Source organism: Bombina bombina, chromosome 2 (genome assembly GCF_027579735.1).
Source record: "Bombina bombina isolate aBomBom1 chromosome 2, aBomBom1.pri, whole genome shotgun sequence".
NCBI classification, from domain to species: Eukaryota; Metazoa; Chordata; class Amphibia; order Anura; family Bombinatoridae; genus Bombina; species Bombina bombina.
In genome coordinates, this window is record NC_069500.1 from 903,414,701 (window position 1) to 903,435,600 (window position 20,900).

Here is a 20,900-nt window from a genome sequence, read left to right on the forward strand (position 1 = left end):
TTGCAGTCCTTTGTTTCATTTTAAAAAACTGGGACATTTGCACTGAAGGAATAGCTGCGGTAGGGAAAGGGGGGCAGAGCTCCCAAAAGTGTGGCAATCCTGTAATAAGCAGGAGCTCTGCATTCCTATATTAAAAACAACATTTTAGAAAGGAAAGTTAAAGAATTAGTGTTGCATTCTAGTGCTCTTGCAAAAGCATAACATTCTTGCAAAACTGCTGCCATATAGTGCTCCAGAAATGGGCTGGCACCTAAGCTTCCGTCCCTGCTTTTCAACAAAAGATACTGAGAATGAAGAAGAAAAATAATAATTGAAGTCAATTATAAAGTTGTTTAAAACGGCATGCTCTATCTAAATTATGGGTGGATGGGGGTAAATTGGGTTTCATATCCCTTTAAAGAGAATTTCTTGCCATGATGGCTAAAAATTGTGAATTGAGAAAAGGCACATAACCCAGCACTGCTAGTTCCCCTACCTGCCAACAGGGACCCAAATGGACTATCTTTCTAGGTCAGTGGGTATCCCAGCCATTTAAAGGGACACTGAACCCAAATTTTTTTCTTTCGTGATTCAGATAGAGCATGCAATTTTAAGCAACTTTCTAATTTACTCCTTTTATCAAATTTTCTTTATTCTCTTACTATCTTTATTTGAAATGCGAGAATGTAAATTTAGATGCCGGCCCATTTTTGGTGAACCTGGGTTGTTCTTGCTGACTGGTGGATAAGTTCATTTACCAATAAAAAAGTGCAGTCCATAGTTCTGAACCAAAAAAAAAAGAAGCTTAGATGCATTCTTTTTCAAATAAAGATAGCAAGAGAACAAAGTAAAATTGATAATAGGAGTAAATTAGAAAGTTGCTTAAAATTGCATGCTCTATCTGAATCCCGAAAGAAAAAAATTTGAGTTCAGTGTCCCTTTAAGTGTTATTGCCTCTTTCCAGATCCCCATACTATGCACCAAGCATAGATAAACTTGCTTATCCACTACCCAGTACCAGAATAATCCTCCTTCCTCACAAGGTCACTGCCGTACACAAGGAGTCTCAGCATACAGAATATAGCAGGACTGGCTCTACCATCTCCATATTTCTCTATGGTTGTCACTTCCTCCCGCCTCTTCTTCGCACTAAACAAGTTGTGTATCACAAAACACAAATCTGTCTGCTCTATTTAAAGGTTTATCTACGGACATCTCATTATACCCAGCAAGCTAGGACAAATGCACTCCTTTGTTCCCTGTTACAGTTGTGCGTATACAGGGGTGAAAGAAGCATGGACCTAGCCTGTAGCTTGACAAGGCTCAGAAATAATAAAAAAATTCTCAGCTTTTTTTTTTTTCTCCTTTTAATAGGTGGGTCTTTAGCAATTTTGATCCCAGTAAAGATTTTCTCTGATTCAATACTCAATAGGCAAAAGCTCAAACATCACACTGGCAAATAGCTGCTTTAATGGAATTTGAGTTGTAGGACTAATATTTAAAATTGAAATTCATGTATCATCCATGGCTCAGATTACAAGTGGAGCACTACTGATAATGCAGGGTGCACTATCAATATTGCTGGACTGCTCTAGGATTAGCATGCAAATTGATATTACAAGTCCATAGGAATGTTTAGCATAGCCAACATCCTTTTATAGTGCCCTATTTGTTCAGTACTATCACCCACGCAAATTAAATATAAAATATAAGTTTATTATCTAATTATGTTTACAAAGGATATGGTATATGACAAGGCGTTTGTCTGGGATGGGCTTAAAAAGGTATAGCTATACACAGGTACAAATCCCCAAATCTGGAATTCCAAAATTCAAACTTATTCATTAATATTTAAAAAAAATAAAATTATAAAATTACTATTTTCCCCATCTGTAAGTCACAATCTTTCTCTGCCTGTGTTTTTGGTTTGTTAGTTTGTGTTCTAAAATGCAAATAATAGTCCATGTTTAAAACAACAACTATTACCTTTCTAAATATAGTACTGTACTATATTTCTGAGGGTACTATGTATACAAAGGTATTGAAAATGATATAAAACTACCTTTAGGTTATATGTATAAGCTGTATTACGACATGTAAATATCGCCTAAATTACATAAGTTATTGTTGTTTACACTTGGTTCCATCCACTCTCCAAACTGAAGTGCGTAGTATGTAAAAATTGCCTCTCTATTGTTGCATCAATCACTAAAGAGTGACTCTGACAAACTGACTCTGGAAGCAACATCAGCACAAAAATAGTGTGATTGGACCTTCGTGCAGTGCATTTCCATAGCCGAGTAGCTGCACACAAGCCTCACATCAATATGCGCAATGCCAAACGTTGGCTGGAGTGGTATAAAGCTCAACACCACTGGACTCTGGAGAAGTGGAAACATTTTCATGAGTGTTGAATCAAACTTTTCTATTTGGTGTTCTGATTGAAGAATCTTGGTGTGGAGAATGCCAGAACACTACCTACCGGAATGCATAGTGCTTACTGTAAAGTTTGGTGGAGGAGGGATAATGGTCTGGGTCTGTTTCTCAGCGTTAGGGCTAGACCCTTAGTTTCAGTAAAGGGTCATCTTAATGCTACAGGATACAAAGACATTTTAGACATTTGGGTGCTCCCAACTTTGTAGCATCAATTTGGGGAAGGTCCCTTCCTGTTTCAGGATGACTATGCCACTTTGCACAAAGTGAGGTCCATGAAGACATGGTTTGAAGTCTTGACCATAGTTAATATACTATGGGCTCGATGTATCAAAGCTGAGGCGGACAGGGGCGCATATACACGCCCGTCTGCCTCAGATCGCCTCTGACAGGGCGAATTTCCCCGGAGGAAATTACCATTGCACACAAGCGCTATTTTTTTTTTTTTTTTAAAGATTTTTTATTGAAGTTTCAAAGAAATACAGTGAATGTAAAAAACATTTGCCCAATCATAAGGTCAATATTAGAATACAACACAAGAATTGTGACACCTATCATATCTGTTAGGCTAGTATAGAAGTATCTGAACTACATATCAAGTTAAGCCACACATTTTTAGGACTCACAGAAATAAACATAATCATAATGATACAGTAAGGGCAGCCTTAACATGTAGAGACCTATGTTGTGTCTAGGTAGGTGTCAGGTATATGACTGGACGAACTAAAATGAAACTTCATTTTATATTTTAATACTCGTAATCTAGTCTCCACATCTCTAGGATGAATAAAATGAGGATTTCTGGGATGATGTGGGGAGTTAGCTTTTAGAATGACCAAAAGTGGGTCATAGAACACTAGAAGGAAAAGGGATTACAGTGGGCAAGAGCCACTCAAGTTGCGGGAGGGGGAAGGGAAGGGGGAGGAGACTTTGGTGAGGCTACGGTGTGTTTTTTTTTTTTGACTAACTAGTATACAAAAATGAGAAAGGGTAAAATGGGAAGGAGATATTACAATAGCTATATAGTAGGATCGTATACTATGGTGCGTCAAAAAGTGCTTAATATGCTCAAAGGGATCATGACTCTGTGTGTGGAGAGTATGTAAAACAATACATTACTAAACGCCCATATAAAATTTGATTTATAGGCTAAAAACCAATCAAATGGCGTAGAGTAGAAAATAAAGTCAGAGAGTGATTAGATTAGACTAATAACAGAAGTCCCTCTATAGATTTTAGCTTTATAGCAGTAGATTCTCCCAAGGAATTATTCACCTAGACAGAATGCTAGTTAAGGAGACTATTCCTCAGAGCATTATAGGAAAAGCTAAATGTTATAGGGAAATAGTAAATATATAACATGTAAGTTACACATTCATAAGCATACACCAGGAGAGTTAGTTTGAGGGACCTATATGGCATTAGAGATATTGAGAGATAATCCCGTGGAATCGTGTGATATTTAAAAAAATATAACATTGAACAGTAGAGAACCTATCATAACAAAACAGAACCCATCTTTTAACTAGAGAGGAGGGGTGGAGAGAATGCCAATGAAGGTAAACTAGTAAAAGGGAAAACTTTAACCTAATCATTCAAAATTCTTTTACAATAGATATAAAGAGTGAATCATGCCCATACAGCCATTTCTAAATATAGTAGGAGAGGTGAACAGTCATTCACAGCTAAGGAGCTCGAATCCCCGAAAACAATGTAAACCTGCTATGTTGCAGATCTCTATACCTAAATGACTGATAACGTACAGATTGACCCCAGTACATCTATTAGCATATCTTTTAACCACCTTTGGGGGAATTTGTGTCTAAAGCACCAGCTTTCATTTAGAACGTGATAAATCACGACCCAAATGCCATGAAGAGCAGAGTCTAATATTTCAGATTGTAATATCGTCATAACAGGTTCAGGCAGTTCAGTTCATGTTGCTTGGTCTGTAAAGAGTAAATAAAGAATATAGTCACTCTGCTAAGGTCTCCTCAAGAGCGAGTATCAGAGTGACCTGTCAGGTGCGAGTCAGCGCAGCATCTTACCCCACTCCAGATCTAATGAAGGGTAAAAGGATAAACTGTGTGAGCAGGGAGGATGAATCTGTGCAAGTCCAGAGCCATCCCGTGTCGTTGTAGTGCACTCTCTGCTGGACAAGTCCCCCCATCTGCGCCGTCTCCAGTTCTCTGCTGCGGTCTCCAGCCGCATAGACTATGAGGTAAGAGGAATTCTCCATTCTGGGGTTCTTTGCTTGGGGCGCTGAATGTGGCTCCATGGATGTAGCGGGGGAAAATTTGATTGTAGGCTGGGGTTTTCCAGCGTCGCTGCTGATGTTGTTTTGTGAACCTGAACCTGTCAGGTTTCTCCTTAGCTCCGCTAGTGTCAGTCCATTACTAGATTGTTGCCTGGGTACAACCAGGCTTGAAAGGCCCTCTTCCAAAATCGCTACAGGTGCCCTGTGAGATTCTGCAGAGATTGTAATCGGCAGGGGATGCTGTACCTCCAACGATGTCTCCTGCGTGCTGATCTGACACTTTAGGTGGGGATTTTCCTCTATGGGTTATCGGAGTGCTACTGGGGTTTGACAACGTAAGTCTATAAAATCTCGTTTGAGATCCCAAAAGTGCCTGTCCATGTGCATTGATAAGGCTTCCAAAGCTCTTGTCATCGCTGCCATCTTCACTACGCTTATGTAGTATATCCACCTCAAGATGGCCGCTACGGGATTCCTCTTAGCTGATGTCTCTCAAAGATATCAGGTCTAATGGTCTCTCCTGGGGTCTCATAAGGTTCGTTTGACTCGGTAGAGTTCCCCAATCACCCAGGGATATCTTTTTGTTGAAAGTTTGATATACAGAGTGGTCGAGAAGTATATTTAAAGCATATGAAGTGCTAGAGCTGCATGAGTATGCGACCGCTCAGCTTCTGGGCCAGCTCCGCCCCCCACACAAGCGCTATTTTGCGCTTGTGTGCAATCCCAGCCCCCTGCCTGCGCACAGCCAATCACGCGCGGGCAGGATCTGTCAATCTCCTCGGTTGGACTAGACCGCAGAGATTGAATTTCGCCATCTTAGAGGTGGCGAAGTGGTAAGAAAAGCAGCGGTCTAATGACTGCTGCTTATTAAATACGGCGAGCAGGTTCTTGTGAGAACTTGCAACCATTGGGGCTCTGATAAATCGAGCCCAGGTACCCAGCACGGAACATACACCAGCAAACTAAGTCACAAGAGACAATCTGCAACATCTATCTTCTATAGAGGATATCAGAGATGTGTTGCAAGAAGTAAGATCACGATTTGCACTATTTGATGAGCTCCTCAAAGATATATTAGCATTGGATGAGAGAGTATCTCATATTGAAAAAGAACAGGGAGATGTTAAGACAAGTATAACACAAACGGCTGCCGAGCTGAAATCACAAGCAGAAATTATTCAAAAACTAACAGAAAGACTTGAAGACCTTGATAATCGTAGCAGACAATAACTTGCGCATACGAGGAATCCCTTAGTCAATCAACCCAACTGCACTGGATGGCTAACTACAGGACTTATTTAAAACAATCAAGGGCACTCCAATTTCTCCAGAAATACAGATTGAGCAGCACAAAGGGAATTAAAGCCTAAGCCCCCAAGAGATGTACTGACAAACTACTAAACTTCAGGAATGCTACTAAAACGAAGGAACCTATCATACATAAACAGTTCTCCACGCTCAACAAATACCATATAGATAGGGTTTCCCAGTAACCATCATTGTTACCAAAGACAGCAAAGCAGCAACTTGCGAACAGGCGCCGATTAAGAGGACTTCTGCTCCCAACTTTCAATCTACATTCAACCTCCAGCTCAGAAAGACACAAGAGCCCTCTTTCCTAGGCAAGATGGACAGTTCACAAACGCCCCAACGGGCCTCAGCTGATTTGACATACCACTATATATAACTTTTTCGTCTCCATTTTCAAATGTTCTCTACCGCTCTTAAAGATAAAGGGTGTATATCAATATAAGGCTTCCCCTCCCTCTTCGTCTCCGAACAAGAAGACTAACTGCAGTTAGTAGACCTCTGATGTATAATCTGTTAAAAAAATAATAACAGTCTTCCTGGTCGCAAAACCTGCTACTTGATTAATACTCCACACTTGTTGCTTATATGTTACCATTTTAATTTTTTATATATATATATATATATATATATTTTTTTTTATTATTTTTTTTTTGGTATGCTCATTACAAATTTTTATTGTATTTACTATTGAGTTTGTTGGCTGACTAAATTACCCATATTACTAATAGAGATTTTGTAAACGAATTGACTGCGTAGTACTCCTACATATATGACACCTTAGCATACCTAAGCTTCTCCTCCCAACACTACCCCTAAGCACTTCGACATGCCAGTATATAGGTGGATTATTGGTGTACACCAAGCCACTAATCCATATTGAATATATACTTAAAGGGACACAAGTCAAAATTAAGTTTTATGATTCAGAAAGATAATGCAGTTTTAAGGTTTTTTAATTTATATTATTTATTAAAGGAGTTTATATACATGTACAACAATCAATATAACAGTCATTATAATATGGTTCCACAGCTTGTTGGGTGTTAAGAGCATGAGACCATTACAGGTAAAGGTGTTTACAGTTTCACAATATAAGAGGCGATGAATACATCACAGGTAAAGCATACATTTCTAGAGTATCCTGAAATAGATGTTGGTATAATCTCTATTGTTTTTGCAACCTGTAAACAAAAAGGTGCATTGTGGAAGGTTCTTACCATATTACAATCACTGCCATTAAGAAGAGAGAAGAAAAAAGTTCCTGTACCGAGAAGTTCAATTAGATATGAATAAGTGGAGAATAAGAAAGAGAGAGGAAGATGGTTGAAATAGAAGATGAGAAGGATAGGAACAAAGGAAGAGAAGATTTCTGCATGTGCTGTTGATCTGGTGAGAGGAAGAACTACAAGCATTGTGAGTTTATTTTGTCCCAATAAAATTTGATGTAAAAAAGCATATCTAAATGTATTTGTTTTCAAATAAAAATATTCCTCTAATGATAACTCTTGTGTTCGTTTTTTCCATTCCTCGATAGTGGGTATTATCACGGATTTCCACTTTCTGCAATTAGGGATTTCGCTCCATTTAGGCAAATTTGAAGGTGTAATCTTATTTTACATGTACGTTTAGATTTGTCATTAAAATAGGACCATTAGGGGTGTGGGCTTAAACGTGGAATCAAATAAGGTAGTAAGGATTTTCTCTACAGAAGCCCAGAAGACATTCAGATGGGGGCATGACCACCAAATATGAGACATAGTGCTAGTCTCTCTACAGCCCCTCCAACACAGAGAGGATAAACCACAATATATTAATTGTAATCTAGAAGGTGTAAAACACCCCCTCGAAACAATTTTATAGTTTATTTCTAAATATTTGACTGGACATGGAGGATTTGTGAAACATCTTGGCCCATTTTTTCAGGGAAATTTCCAGTACTAGTTCTTCTAGCCAGCTGCGAGTAAAGTTAGGAAGGTTTTTATAACTACAACCATCTAGTATCCTTCTGGACACAGCTAGGGAGCCCTTCAGGGCCGTGTTTTGTCTGCATAGTTCTTCAAAACGAGTGAGTGGACGGAGGATTGTGGAGATGAGGTCAGGAGGTGTTGTAACTGAGTATTTTAGCCAATGGGTGAAAGTGCCATTTAAGATGTTTCAACAGATTATGTGTAGGTTTTAGTGAGTTTTAAGTTTTTATATGCTTGGTTCCATACATTTAACTCTATAAGCTGCCTAATACTTATGATGGAGGTCGCTACATCCTAAAAGAGCTGCAATGTCTGCTTGGTACCTATCAAGCTGCCTTTGAGGAGAAATTGCAGAAGGTATGCACATATGAGGAGGGCTGCATCTCTGAGCAACCAACTCACCTTAACGCTACTTTGGAAGAGCAAGGAGGTTACAATGCTCTGGGACCCCGGCATATTCAACTTACCTCTGGCACTTCTCAAGGAGATCGGGAGTCTACTAACCTGACACGAAGAGCTTTACAGCACTGGCGAAGGTTTGTGCCGGTTTCATCAATATGAGCTGGCCAAGTCAGGAGACGGTACAATCTATGTCCAAGGAGATTTTGAATGGAGTCCTTGTCCAGAACATTGGAGATATAGAAATGCTGCCTTACCCACACTGAGGTTTTAGGTTATCAGGTTAGGTGCCATCTTGTTTTTAGACTGCTGCTTACTCTGTTACTACCTTATTGGAGTCCTGGAGGTCTGTGTCTGTTGATGACATTGGCCCCTACTGAGACCACTTGGAGCTGTCGCTCTCCTCTGAGAACTGGAGTGTGGTAATTTGGATTAATGCTGTATGTAACTTCTTTATAGCGTTCCACTCTTTTCTACACAGACATTCGAGCTGAAGACCATAGACTTTAGTTTTATGTTTTGGGCAATAATAGTTATGTTATATGTATATTAGTAGATATACACATGGCAGGATCCAAAAGTGGTCCCTTACTTATCTGCCTTCTTCAGAGGTTGAGTTTCTTGAGGTATGGTAGGGTCCAAGAGTGGCCCCTTCTATCAGTGAAAAGGCATATATAAAGCTGGGTATTTTTTGTCAATGTAATGTACATCTTTCAATTTTCTGAATATGCTCATAGGTTGATAGAATGTCCTATTGTATGTACCTTATTGATTATATATCTTTGTATCACATTGTACCTTGTATGATTTGTATTGTGCAGTAACCCTCAATAAAAAAAAAAAGTTTTTATATGCTCACTTTCTGGGGAACAAGATCCTACTAGGCATGTGCACAAGCTCACAGGGTATACGTATACTAGTCTGTGATTGGCTGATGTCTGTCACATGATACAAGGGGCTAGAAAATGAGAGAAAAAATAAAATTTGTCAGAAAAATAATCTACCATGTATTTGAAATTCAGAGTAGGTGTTAAAGCATTGTCTTTATAGTATGCATTTGTTAAAAGGATACTAAACGCAAATGTTTCTAGATTGTAAGTTCCCATGGGGCCTCAATTCCTCCTGTGTTTGTAAAATGTTGTCCTGTTTTTTACAAGTTTTATATCATGGTTTTATTTAAATGAATTGTACCAATGGACAGCGCTGCGGAATATGTTGGCGCTTCATAAATAAAATGTATAATAATAATAATAATAATATTTTCTTTCATGATGATTCAGATAGAGCATGCAATTTTAAGCAACTTTCTAATTTACTCCTATAATCAATTTGTCTTAGGTCTCTTGGTATCTTTATTTGAAAAAGCTAAAAGGTAAGCTTAGGCGATGGCCCATTTTTGGTTCAGCACCTGGGTTGCGCTTGCTGATTGGTGTCTAAATGTTACACTTTCTAGTCTTTTCAAATAAAGATACCAAGAGAAATTTATAATAGGAGTAAATGAGAAAGCTGCTTAAAATTCCATGCTCTTATCACACTGGTTTTCAAACCTGTCCACAGGCCTCCCTTACAGGCCCCATTTTGAGGAAATCTGAACTGGAGCACAGGTGAAACAATCAGCTGATTAGTAAACATGGTTATTTTACCTGCTCTCATCCAAGGTAATCCTGAAAACCTGGCCTGTTGGAGGCCTAAGGACAAGTTTGAAAACCAGTGCTCTATCTGAATCATGAAAGTTTAATTTTGACTAGACTATCTCTTTAATTATGCAATTCTACTGCATTGAGTGGTCCTTTAATGATTGTCTGCAGGGATACTTCCCCCTCGACTTCCACAGGCAACAACTTTCCACACAGAATTAAATAGTAACTCTATCCTTTTTCTTCTACCTATATCTATTTCTAAAAAGTGATATTTCGGGAAGCAAGGGTTAAACTTGGCCCTTTTTACACATGTTTTCCCCTTTTTTCAATATACTCCCCTGAACTTCTTCTTTCCACTGTTTTAACTCTTCTTATCACTCTTCACCCCTCTAATTCTTGTAATTTCCACTCATCTTTTTTTTCTTCTTCTTTCTTCCCTTCATCAAAAGATCACTATGATGCCTATCAGACTCAAAATTACAAAATCACTTATTATCCCTAACCACCATCAACGCCAAGGGTCTGAATAGCCCAGGCAAAAGGTCTATTGCAATGCGCAAAATAACTAAATTAAATAGTTAAATCATTTTCATTCAAGAAACACATTTTCAGAAGGGAAAAAGAAATAAAATAGAACAATGTGCGATTCCCTACTGCTTTATTTTTTTTCTTATCAGGTCCGCATAAAAAGAACAGGGGGGGCCTTCTTCTCCAGAGCACTACTCCCCTTCAGGTCATAAACATAGAAAAAGATGTGGAAGGCAGATACTAAATTACTGGTAAATCCTCTGATGAAGCGCAGGTACGCCTGTGCGAAACATATCAGGTGTTTTCATGTCTGCAATGTCCCTTTGATTGTGGACAAATAAACCATTACCTGATTTACAGCACTGATATCGTGGGCTGCAGTTCGTATCTTTTGGTTGTTTTGATTTCTAATTACTGGTAGGCCTGTTTAGGCGACCAAATACTTTATTGAATGTTTATGCCCCAACCAAGAACAAATCAAATTTTTCAAAAAAAAAATCTAACATCTGTTAATGGAACACATAGGGTACGGTGTTCCTTGAGGGGGGGTTGATTTTAACTGCCCACAAGACCCTATAATGGATACAACAAACAGCACTTATAGTGTGCCTAAAAACACATTGAATGCAATCAGGGCCAACCTAACCACTCTCAGATTGCACAACATCTGGCGCATGCTTAATCCATCTAATAAAGAATATACCTACTACTCAAGCGTGCACAAAAAAATATTCAAGCATCAATTACCTATTTACAGACTCTTCTGGCTCGACCATTGTCCCATATTGCAATATTGGATCTCTCTCATGGACATACCATACCCCAACGACATGCACTATTCTCTGCACAGATGCCCCTAGACTATGTTTGGAGACTTGACAAACTCTTACTTGACAATCCACTGACGATGAAAGAGATATGTAAAACTATTCAGGAATACTTAGATATAAATAAATCTGAAAACACCTCAACATCCACCAACTGGGAGGCTCATAAATTCGTCCTCCGGGGCGAACTTATCAAGCACAAAGAAAAAGAATTAAAAACATGCAGGGAGCAATATGAATGCTTATATAAAATTTAATTTATAAGTTAGAGCAAAAACATAAAAACAATACTTCTAATTTAGATACTCTAAATTTATTATTGCCAGCACGGACTGACTTGAAACATAATTTACAAGAAGATCAACCTGTTTCTAAAACAACAATTTTTTGACCAAGGTAACAAACCTGGCAAATTACGACACAAATAACATACAAGTTTCATTTATTCAATGAAAGCCCCAGACGGAAACACAACCAAGGATAGCAAAACAATAGCTAACACTTTTCAGAATTACTACAATTCCCTATATAAGAGAGGGTCCCTAGACCCTGATAAACACCACACAAAACAGGCCCTAATCCATAATTACCTCAAAGACATCCAATTACCCAAACTCACTAATAATGAAGAATCAGAATATCTAGACTCCTCCCTAACTGCTGAAGAGTTAGAACAGGCAATCAAAGACCTATTTTTAGGGAAAAGACCAGGCCCAGATAGGTTCCCATCAAAATATTATAAAAAAAATATACAAATCACTAATTTTATCTCATATCTCTTTGGTTAATAAGCTAATAGATTTGAAAGCCCTTCCTGAGCATATGTTAGAGGCCCATATAACAGTTCTGCCCAAACTGGGTAAAACCCATAGATAGACCTGCTAATTTTAGGCTAATTTTGCTTTTGAATGCTGATGTAAAGATCTTGCCAAAGGCACTAGCTAATAAGCTAAATAAATTCCGCACACAACTTTTCTCTACAGACCAGGTCAGTTTTGTACCTGGCAGAGAAGCAAAAGGACAATACCTTGAAAATATTGCAATTAATTTTCTAAGCTTAATGCTGCATCACTAGCCTTACTGGATGCAGAGAAGGCCTTTGATCGGGTAGACTTGTCTTTTCTATATGAAACCATGAGAGTAATGAATTTTGGCACCCCCTTCTTGAATATTATTATTTTTCACTATATTTATGACCCAAGGTCTAAGTGAATGGTATCCTCTAAGACTCTTTTTATATAAAACAATGGCACCCGTCAAGGTTGCCTGCTGTCACCACTGCTATTCATTCTGTCCATTGAAGTACTAACTCACAAAATACGTTCTAACATTAAAGGAACACTGAACCCAATTTTTTTCTTTTGTGATTCAGAAAGAGCATGACATTTTAAGCAACTTTCTCATTTACTCCTATTGTCAATATTTCTTTATTCTCTTGGTATCTTTATTTGAAATGCAAGAATGTAAGTTTAGATGCTGGCCCATTTTTGGTGAATAACCTGGGTTGTCCTTTCTGATTGGTGGATAAATTAATCCACCAATAAAAAACTGCTGTCCAGAGTTCTGAACCAAGAAAAAAAGCTTAGATTCCTTCTTTTTCAAATAAAGATAGCAAGAGAATGAAGAAAAAATGATAATAGGAGTAAATTAGAAAGTTGCTTAAAATTGTATGCTCTATCTGAATAACAAAAGAAAAAATGTGGGTTCAGTGTCCCTTTAAGAATCACAGGCATTAGAGTAGGTAAACTAGAAAACAAGCTTGCCATGTTCATAGACAATATCCTGCTTACCATCACAAACGATGAACAAACCTTACCGGAATTAGTAGCCGAACTAGAACTTTATTGAAGAGTCTCCAACTTCCATTTAAACTTAAAGCGAAGGTCCATTTTGATGAATTAGTGCCCGGTTTTTAATAAACCTATTAAAAACAAGGGCACTTTAATTCATCAAAATTGACATTTCACGGTTTTCTTCAAAAACTTACCTTTTAATCCTGGCAGCCGCTCCAGCACTTCCTCCGCCTATCGCAAGCCGTCTTCGCAAGTCCAAAATGACGAATCCGGTGTCCTCCAATCACAGCGTTGCAACAGGCCAAGATTCCCCCGGGGGGGAAGCTGTGATTGGAGGAAGCCCGATTCGTCATTTCTGACATCTGCAGAGGCTTCCGACGGCCGGGGGAAATCGCTGGAGCGGCATTCAGGATTAAAAGGTAAGTTTTTGAAGAGAACAGTGATATGTTAATTTTGATTAATTAAAGTGCCCTTGTTTTTAATAGGTTTATTAAAAACCGGGCACTAATTCATCAAAATGGACCTTCACTTTAACAAAATCTGAGCTACTAAATATCTCATCCCTCAATCTAGCATAGACTTTATTGAGTCCACCTATTGCATACCGATAAGACACAAACTTAAATATTTAGGAATTTTCTTGACCCCCAAAACTAGTGATCTTTTTAAACTAAAACTACCAATGCCAGAAAGACGAGATATCCAGGGACCTTGCCTCATGGCAGAACAAACCAGTCTCCTGGTTGGGGAGGGTGGGTATAATAAAAATGAATGATCTTCTCCGACTACTCTATTAGACCCTGCCATTAGATCAAAGGGTTTATTTGGCACAGAAAAAACCTAGAGTAAGAAAACAAACTATGTACCTACCAAGAGATGGGGTGGTTTGGGAGTACCTAACCTGACCTTATATAGGAGAGCAGTTCTCCTGCAAAGACTAGTGGAGTGGAGCCATAATTCTGAAAACAAAGTCTGGGTCTACTTGGATAACTATATTTTTCATAAGCACAATATGGGGACCACGGATTGGCTACACCATTGAGACCACAGCTAATCTATCAATACCCACTGACAGACTAATTATTTTGTGAATGGGATCAACTGACTGCTTCAAGCTCACATATCTCTATGACTTTGAATACACTCATATTTCTAATGTTTGTAAACCTTAAAAAGTTATACAGAAAAATAATAATAATAATAATAATAATAATAATAATAATAATACGCAAGCAAATATGATATGTTTTTGAGTTTTATTAGTATTGACATGTTAAAATAAACAACTGGACTTAACAGATCCAACAACTTATTTTGCTGTTCAAGAGAGATGGACTACTCAACTATACGACTTTTTGTAAGTAATTTACTTTTTGTAACACCTAAACACTGTAAAAACAGTTTCATTTTTGAACTGAAAATGCAAAATATATGTTTGATCTGAAATATGCTTAGACAACAATAAAGCTCGATTTAAAAAAAAAAAAAAAAAAAAAAAAAGGCTATACAGCTGACCATCAAGTGCTATGTGTGGTTATAAAATTATTGGCAAGAAAACCTAACCTGAACTTTGTTTGGATCCAGATGTCCCACCAGGATCAAGCTTGGCTTTCTTTTTCTTAGACTCAGAGGAAGCAGAAGAGCGTTTTTCCACAGCAGGCGTTGCCAAAGCCCTCTTCTTAAAGAGCTCACGGTCTCTCAAAAGAGCTGCGTCCATGGTGCTATTGATGGGAAAAAAAATGAATATAACTAAGTAAGCAACTCAGAAGAGACAGAACACATACGCAACTGAGGACCCATATACGTGTACGTGTGTGTGTTTGTTTCGAAGGAGAATATCTGCACCCACTAGATTTTAAGCAAAGAAATATATTAATTATAATGAGTGGGGATATTCTCTACCAATTTACAATTAGTATGATCCTATCTATCATCTTGGATTCTGTTATCTTGAAAAATTAGGATGAGCGATATAAAAGTGCAAAAAGAAAACAATTGTGTTACAGCATTTTATAATTGGACTATTGCTTGTATAGAGCTGTGTGCTGAACCTCTAAGTGTGAAAAAAGGAATAAGTTGTAGAGTATAGCATTTGTATATAGATATATGGAGAATAACCCAAAAGTCAGTGGCTCCCTGGCTCCTGGGTTTGACAAGCCTGTAGATAATTATAATTTAAAGTGGAATTTAAACTTTGATTCAGATAGACTCTGTAGCTTGTAATTAAAAAAAAAATTTAAAACAAACCACACCATTCCAATTTAATTCCATCATTTCCAAGGCACCATCTTCTAATGAGCAAGAGTTTACAGTATATACTTAAATGGACAGTGTACACCAATTTACATATAACTGCATGTAAGACACACTACTATAAAAAAAGAATGTGCACAAATAATGATCTAAAAATCCAGTATAAAACCTTTTAAACATGTTAAGCTCCCAGTTTAGCACTGTTGATTAGGTTAGGATGGGACACAGACTGAAAGGGGCTGGGAAAACAAAAAAGAACAGACACTCTCCCCTTCCCTGATATGAAAAGGCAGATAACAAACAAGAGCTAGCAGGAGTCTGTAAACACATGTATACATCGGACACTGTGGGGCTTGGTTAGGAGTCTAAAAATGATCACAATGTTATTAAAAAAAAATAAGCAAAAACTATACATTGGAACAAAAACACTCCCAGAAAGGGAGTATAAATGGATTATCTACAAAACATTTATGCAAAGAAAAATTTAGTGTACAATGTCTTAGTAATTTGCTGATCACAGTCACATGATACAAGGGGCTTAGAAATTAAAGGAAAATGTAAAATTTCAGAAAAAGAAATTTTATTTATATATATATATATATATATATATATATATATATATATATATATATACACATACATACATACATACATACACACACACACATATACATACACATACATACATACATACATACAGTATCTCACAAAAGTGAGTACACCCCTCACATTTATGTAAATATTTTATTATATATTTTCATGTGACAACACTGAAGAAATGACACTTTGCTACAATGTAAAGTAGTGAGTGTACAGCCTGTCCCCTCAAAATAACGCAACACACAGCCATTAATGTCTAAACCATTGGCAACAAAAGTGAGTACACCAATAACTGGAAATGTCCAAAGTGTCAATATTTTGTGTGGCCACCATTATTTTCCAGAACTGCCTTAACCCTCTTGGGCATGGAGTTCACCAGAGCTTCACAGGTTACCGCCGGAGTCCTCTTAAACTCCTCCATGACGACATCACGGAGCTGGTGGATGTTAGAGACCTTGCGCTCACCCACCTTTTGTTGAAGGATGCCCCACAGATGCTCAATAGGGTTTAGGTCTGGAGACATGCTTGGCCAGTCCAAATCCCTTTACCCTCAGCTTCTTTAGCAAGGCAGTGGTCATCTTGGAGGTGTGTTTTTGGGTCGTTATGTTGGATTATTGCCCTGCAGCCCAGTCTCCAAAGGGAGGGGGATCATGCTCTGCTTCAGTATGGCACAGTACATGTTGGCATTCATGGTTCCCTTAATGAACTGTAGCTCCCCAGTGCATACAGAATTCATGCAGGCCCAGACCATGACACTCCCACCACCATGCTTGACTGTAAGCAAGACACACTTGTCTTTGTACTCCTCACCTAGTTGCCACCACACATGCTTGACACCATCTGAACCAAATAAGTTTATCTTGGTCTCATCAGACCACAGGACATGGTTCCAGTAATCCATGCCCTTAGTCTGCTTGTCTTCAGCAAACTGTTTGCAGGCTTTCTTGTGCATCATCTTTAGAAGAGGCTTCCTTCTGGGACGACAGCCATGCAGAGCAATTTGATGCAGTGTGCGGCGTATGGTCTGAGCACTGACAGGCTGACCCCCCACCCCTTCAACCTCTGCAGCAATGCTGGCAGCACTCATACGTCTATTTCCCAAAGACAACCTCTGGATATGACGCTGAGCATGTGCACTTAATTTCTTTGGTCGACCATGGCGAGGCCTGTTCTGAGTGGAACCTGTCCTGTGAAACCGCTGTATGGCTTTGCCCACCGTGCTGCAGCTCAGTTCTTGGCAATCTTCTTACAGCCTAGGTCATCTTTATGTAGAGCAACAATTCTTTTTTTCAGATCCTCAGAGAGTTCTTTGCCATGAGGTGCCATGTTGAATTTCCAGTGAACAGCATGAGCGAGGGTGAGAGCGATAACACCAAATTTAACACACCTGCTCTCCATTCACACCTGAGACCTTGTAACACTAACGAGTCACATGTCACCGGGGAGGGAAAATGGCTTACTGGGCCCAATTTAGACCATTCCACTTAGGGGTGTACTCACTTTTGTTGCCAACGGTTTAGACATTAATGGCTGTGTGTTGAGTTATTTTGAGGGAGCAGCAAATATACACTGTTATACGGGCTGTACACTCACTACTTTACATTGTAGCAAAGTGTCATTTCTTCAGTGTTGTCACATGAAAAGATATAATAAAATATTTACAAAAATGTAAGGGGTGTACATTTTCTCAGAGTGCATCGATTCACTGCATCAAATATATATACGATTCACACATCTTCACTATCTTTTTTGCCTCTGTCTGGGGGGTTCAAGGTGGGAAAAGCCCCCCTTATAAACCTTATTCCCCAAGGTTCACTTGGGGTGCATGCCAGTGAATCGGTGGAGAGACTTCCCTGAACCCCATAGGCAGAGACAAAAAAAAATAGTGTAGATGGGGGAGAATTACAATACATTGGCTTTACCCACAGGTGAATTAGAAATTCAGACTAAGTGCTATTTCATTGCCTTTATATTATACTGATTATGCAATTCTACTTTATTTACTCTTCTTTTAATGTGATATACCTTTAATATAACTGTATTACAAATTCAATTGGCATGGCAGGGACTACAACTAATATGTAGGAAACTATTTGTAATTCATGCAGCCTTCTAGTACTATTTAGGGGGAACCTAAAGCTTGAAATAATTTTGGTACTGACTGAAATTGTGCAGTACTAGACAAAACCAAATGTGTTAATAATGTAATGCTTTAATGCATAGTTATTTTATTCCTTCTTACCATTACTGTCTTCATAATTACTGAAAATGTAACAAAAAGTTTTAACAAGCATATCACTTCAACATGATCTGTTCATAATGTTTGAGTTTTAGAACCTTTAAAGGTAATGTGGGTCGCCTGATTCTTTTGATCAATTCAAAGGAGATATTCATTAATTTAAGCCTTTTTTGACCCTCAATAAGGCGACCTAAAGAAGTATGTAATGGGGGGGTTAATAATTACCTGGATAGGATATAAATGTTAAAGGGTAAAGTTTGCATTTATGTCGTAGCAGCATGCTTATTTTTTAGGATGTCACACTTCTATTACTTGCTGCCAATAAAAATGAAAGCTGGGGGGATGTCTATTAACAAAAGGGCATAAACACGTAAAAGACTGAAATATGTTGCACAAAACAATAACAATACCTTCCCCCCTATTTCGCTCTCCCCCTCGTGAGTTCCCGAGTGCTCCTCCGTACACAGAGTATTTTATTTCCCCCGATACGACTTCTCCGTGTTTGACCAATGAGTCTTCCTTATGCTAAATATTAGCGAGTGCGCATGCGAATTGTATCATGACGAAAAGTTTGTCTCCAAGAACCGAGTCCTGGACGCGCACGCATGCGTATTCGCATCACTATCGCGTTGCGTTCATGATTCGCCCTACACATACAGTACAAAGAAAGTGTGACTGTCTGCCTGGTATTATCCGCGTTCTTGGCAGAAACACGTACAGTACTGTGCAATGTTTTGCAGCCTTATCTGTTAGCTTTAGGTTACGGAAAGTACTACATATATTAGAATAACTTATGTCACCTTTTTAATTTAATAGGTATGGAACCTTGAGAATTTATGTCTTTGTTTTTTTCTTTATATTTTTAAACTTCAAATATTAGGAAAAGTGGCAAAGAAAAAAAACACTTTTAAAGGGATACTAACCCCTCATTTTTTCTTTCATGATTCAGATAGAGCATGCAAATATTAAGCAACTTTCTAATTTACTCCTATTATCAATTTTTCTTTGTTCTCATGTTATCTTGATTTGAAAAAGCAGTAATAAAAGGTTAAGAGCCAGCCCATTTTTTAGTTCAGCACCTTGGTAGAGCTGCTGATTGGTTTGCTACATTTAGCCACAAATCAGCAAGTGCTAACCATGTGCTGAACAAAAAATTGGCTGGCTCTAAAGCTTACAGTATTGCTTTTTCAAATCAAGATAGCAAGAGAATTAAGAAAAATTGATAATAGGAGTAAATTAGAAAGGTGCTTAAAATCTCATGCTCTATCTGAATCATGAAATAAAAAAATTGGGTTTAGTATCCATTTAAGTGGTACTATTATGAATGAGAGAGAACAGAGATGGGAATAGAAACAGATGATGTCCTTTCTAAGGCCTAGGTCACATACATTCTGCTAAAATTAAATAGCTGCTGTTTTCATTTTAGTGACCAGCTCATACTTGGATTACTGTATAAATATAGAGACTAGAGAGAGTGAAGGAGGAAAACTTGCAGCGTTGTATCAGATACTTTTTGAAATGACCACTCAGTGCAGTAGAATTGCATAATTCGCAAGTGCACAATAAAAAGACAATGATTTAACTCCTACTTTTAATTTTAAATTCTGAAAAAAAAATGTTTCCTCTCATTTTCCAGCCCCCTGTATCATGTGACAGACATCAGCCAATCACAGACTGGTATACATATACCCTGTGAGTTTGTGCTCATGCTTACTGCTTAGTAGGATCTTGTTCCCCAGAAAGTGTGTATATAAAAAGAATGTGCAAAATTTGATAATGGAAGTAAATTAGAAAGTGTCTTAAAGTGAATGTCAACTTTCATGAATCATTGCCCGGTTTTAAAAAAACTATTAAAAACAGGGGCACTTTCATTCATGAAAGTTTACATTGCACCAGATTTTTCAAATACTTACCTTCTTCTCCTGAAACACCGGATTGCCGATCCCACGCCTGCCGCTCCTCTGTACTTCGTCAGCAATGACAAAATCGTCTCTCTCCAATCACAGCTTCCCCCCCAGGAGCCTTCATCTGGTTAGGCCACACCGTGATTGGAGGAAGCCGGTTTCGTAATTGCTGTGTTAGTAAAGCAGGAAGAAGCAGGCGGGGCAATTATTTAAAAATAAAAAAGCCCCCCCAAAATAAAAAAACCCTAGCCTACAATAAACTACCAATAGCCCTTAACAGGGCCTTTTGTAGGGCATTGCCCTATAGAAATCAGCTCTTTTACCTGAAAAAAAATACAAAGACCCCCCAACAGTAAAACCCACCACCCAACCAACACCCTAAAATAAAAAACCCAACTCTAACAAAAACCTAAGCTACCTGGGGGACGGAGCTAACTACCGAAGTGGAAGGTCGCACTTTTACAGAGCTCCCGGCTCCAGATCTACTAAAGGGGGCATATTTGCCTCATTTGGCAGTCTGAAGTCACTTAGAGCCGAGTCCCAGCTGCATGTGATATTACAAGAGCGAACCTGAAAGCTTTCTGTTATTTGATCAGATGCAGGGTCAGGACAAACTATATAACGATCATGAAACTCAAGATGGCGATCTAGCAAAGTGAGGCGGCAGCCACAGTACATCATTTCTAAACCCCCCCCCCAGTTATCCGGGTGAAAGCAGGAGTATTCAGCCAGCAGCTGACAACAACCACTAATTTATTATATGGAACAAT

At 38.4% G+C, this 20,900-nt stretch overlaps 1 protein-coding gene across 1 annotated transcript in view; it reads right to left on the reverse strand.

The window, feature by feature from the left end:
• Window positions 1-18,764, reverse strand: part of GTF2E2 (general transcription factor IIE subunit 2) — a 232,584-nt gene extending 213,820 nt beyond the window's left edge. Inside the window, exons 1-2 of the mRNA XM_053703281.1 lie at window positions 18,637-18,764; window positions 14,698-14,855 (exon numbers count right to left, since the gene is read on the reverse strand). Coding sequence (XP_053559256.1) covers window positions 14,698-14,851 — 154 coding nt within the window. The 5' untranslated portion in view covers window positions 14,852-14,855; window positions 18,637-18,764. The remainder of the gene's footprint in view (window positions 1-14,697; window positions 14,856-18,636) is intronic.
• Between the last annotated feature and the right edge of the window lie 2,136 nt (window positions 18,765-20,900).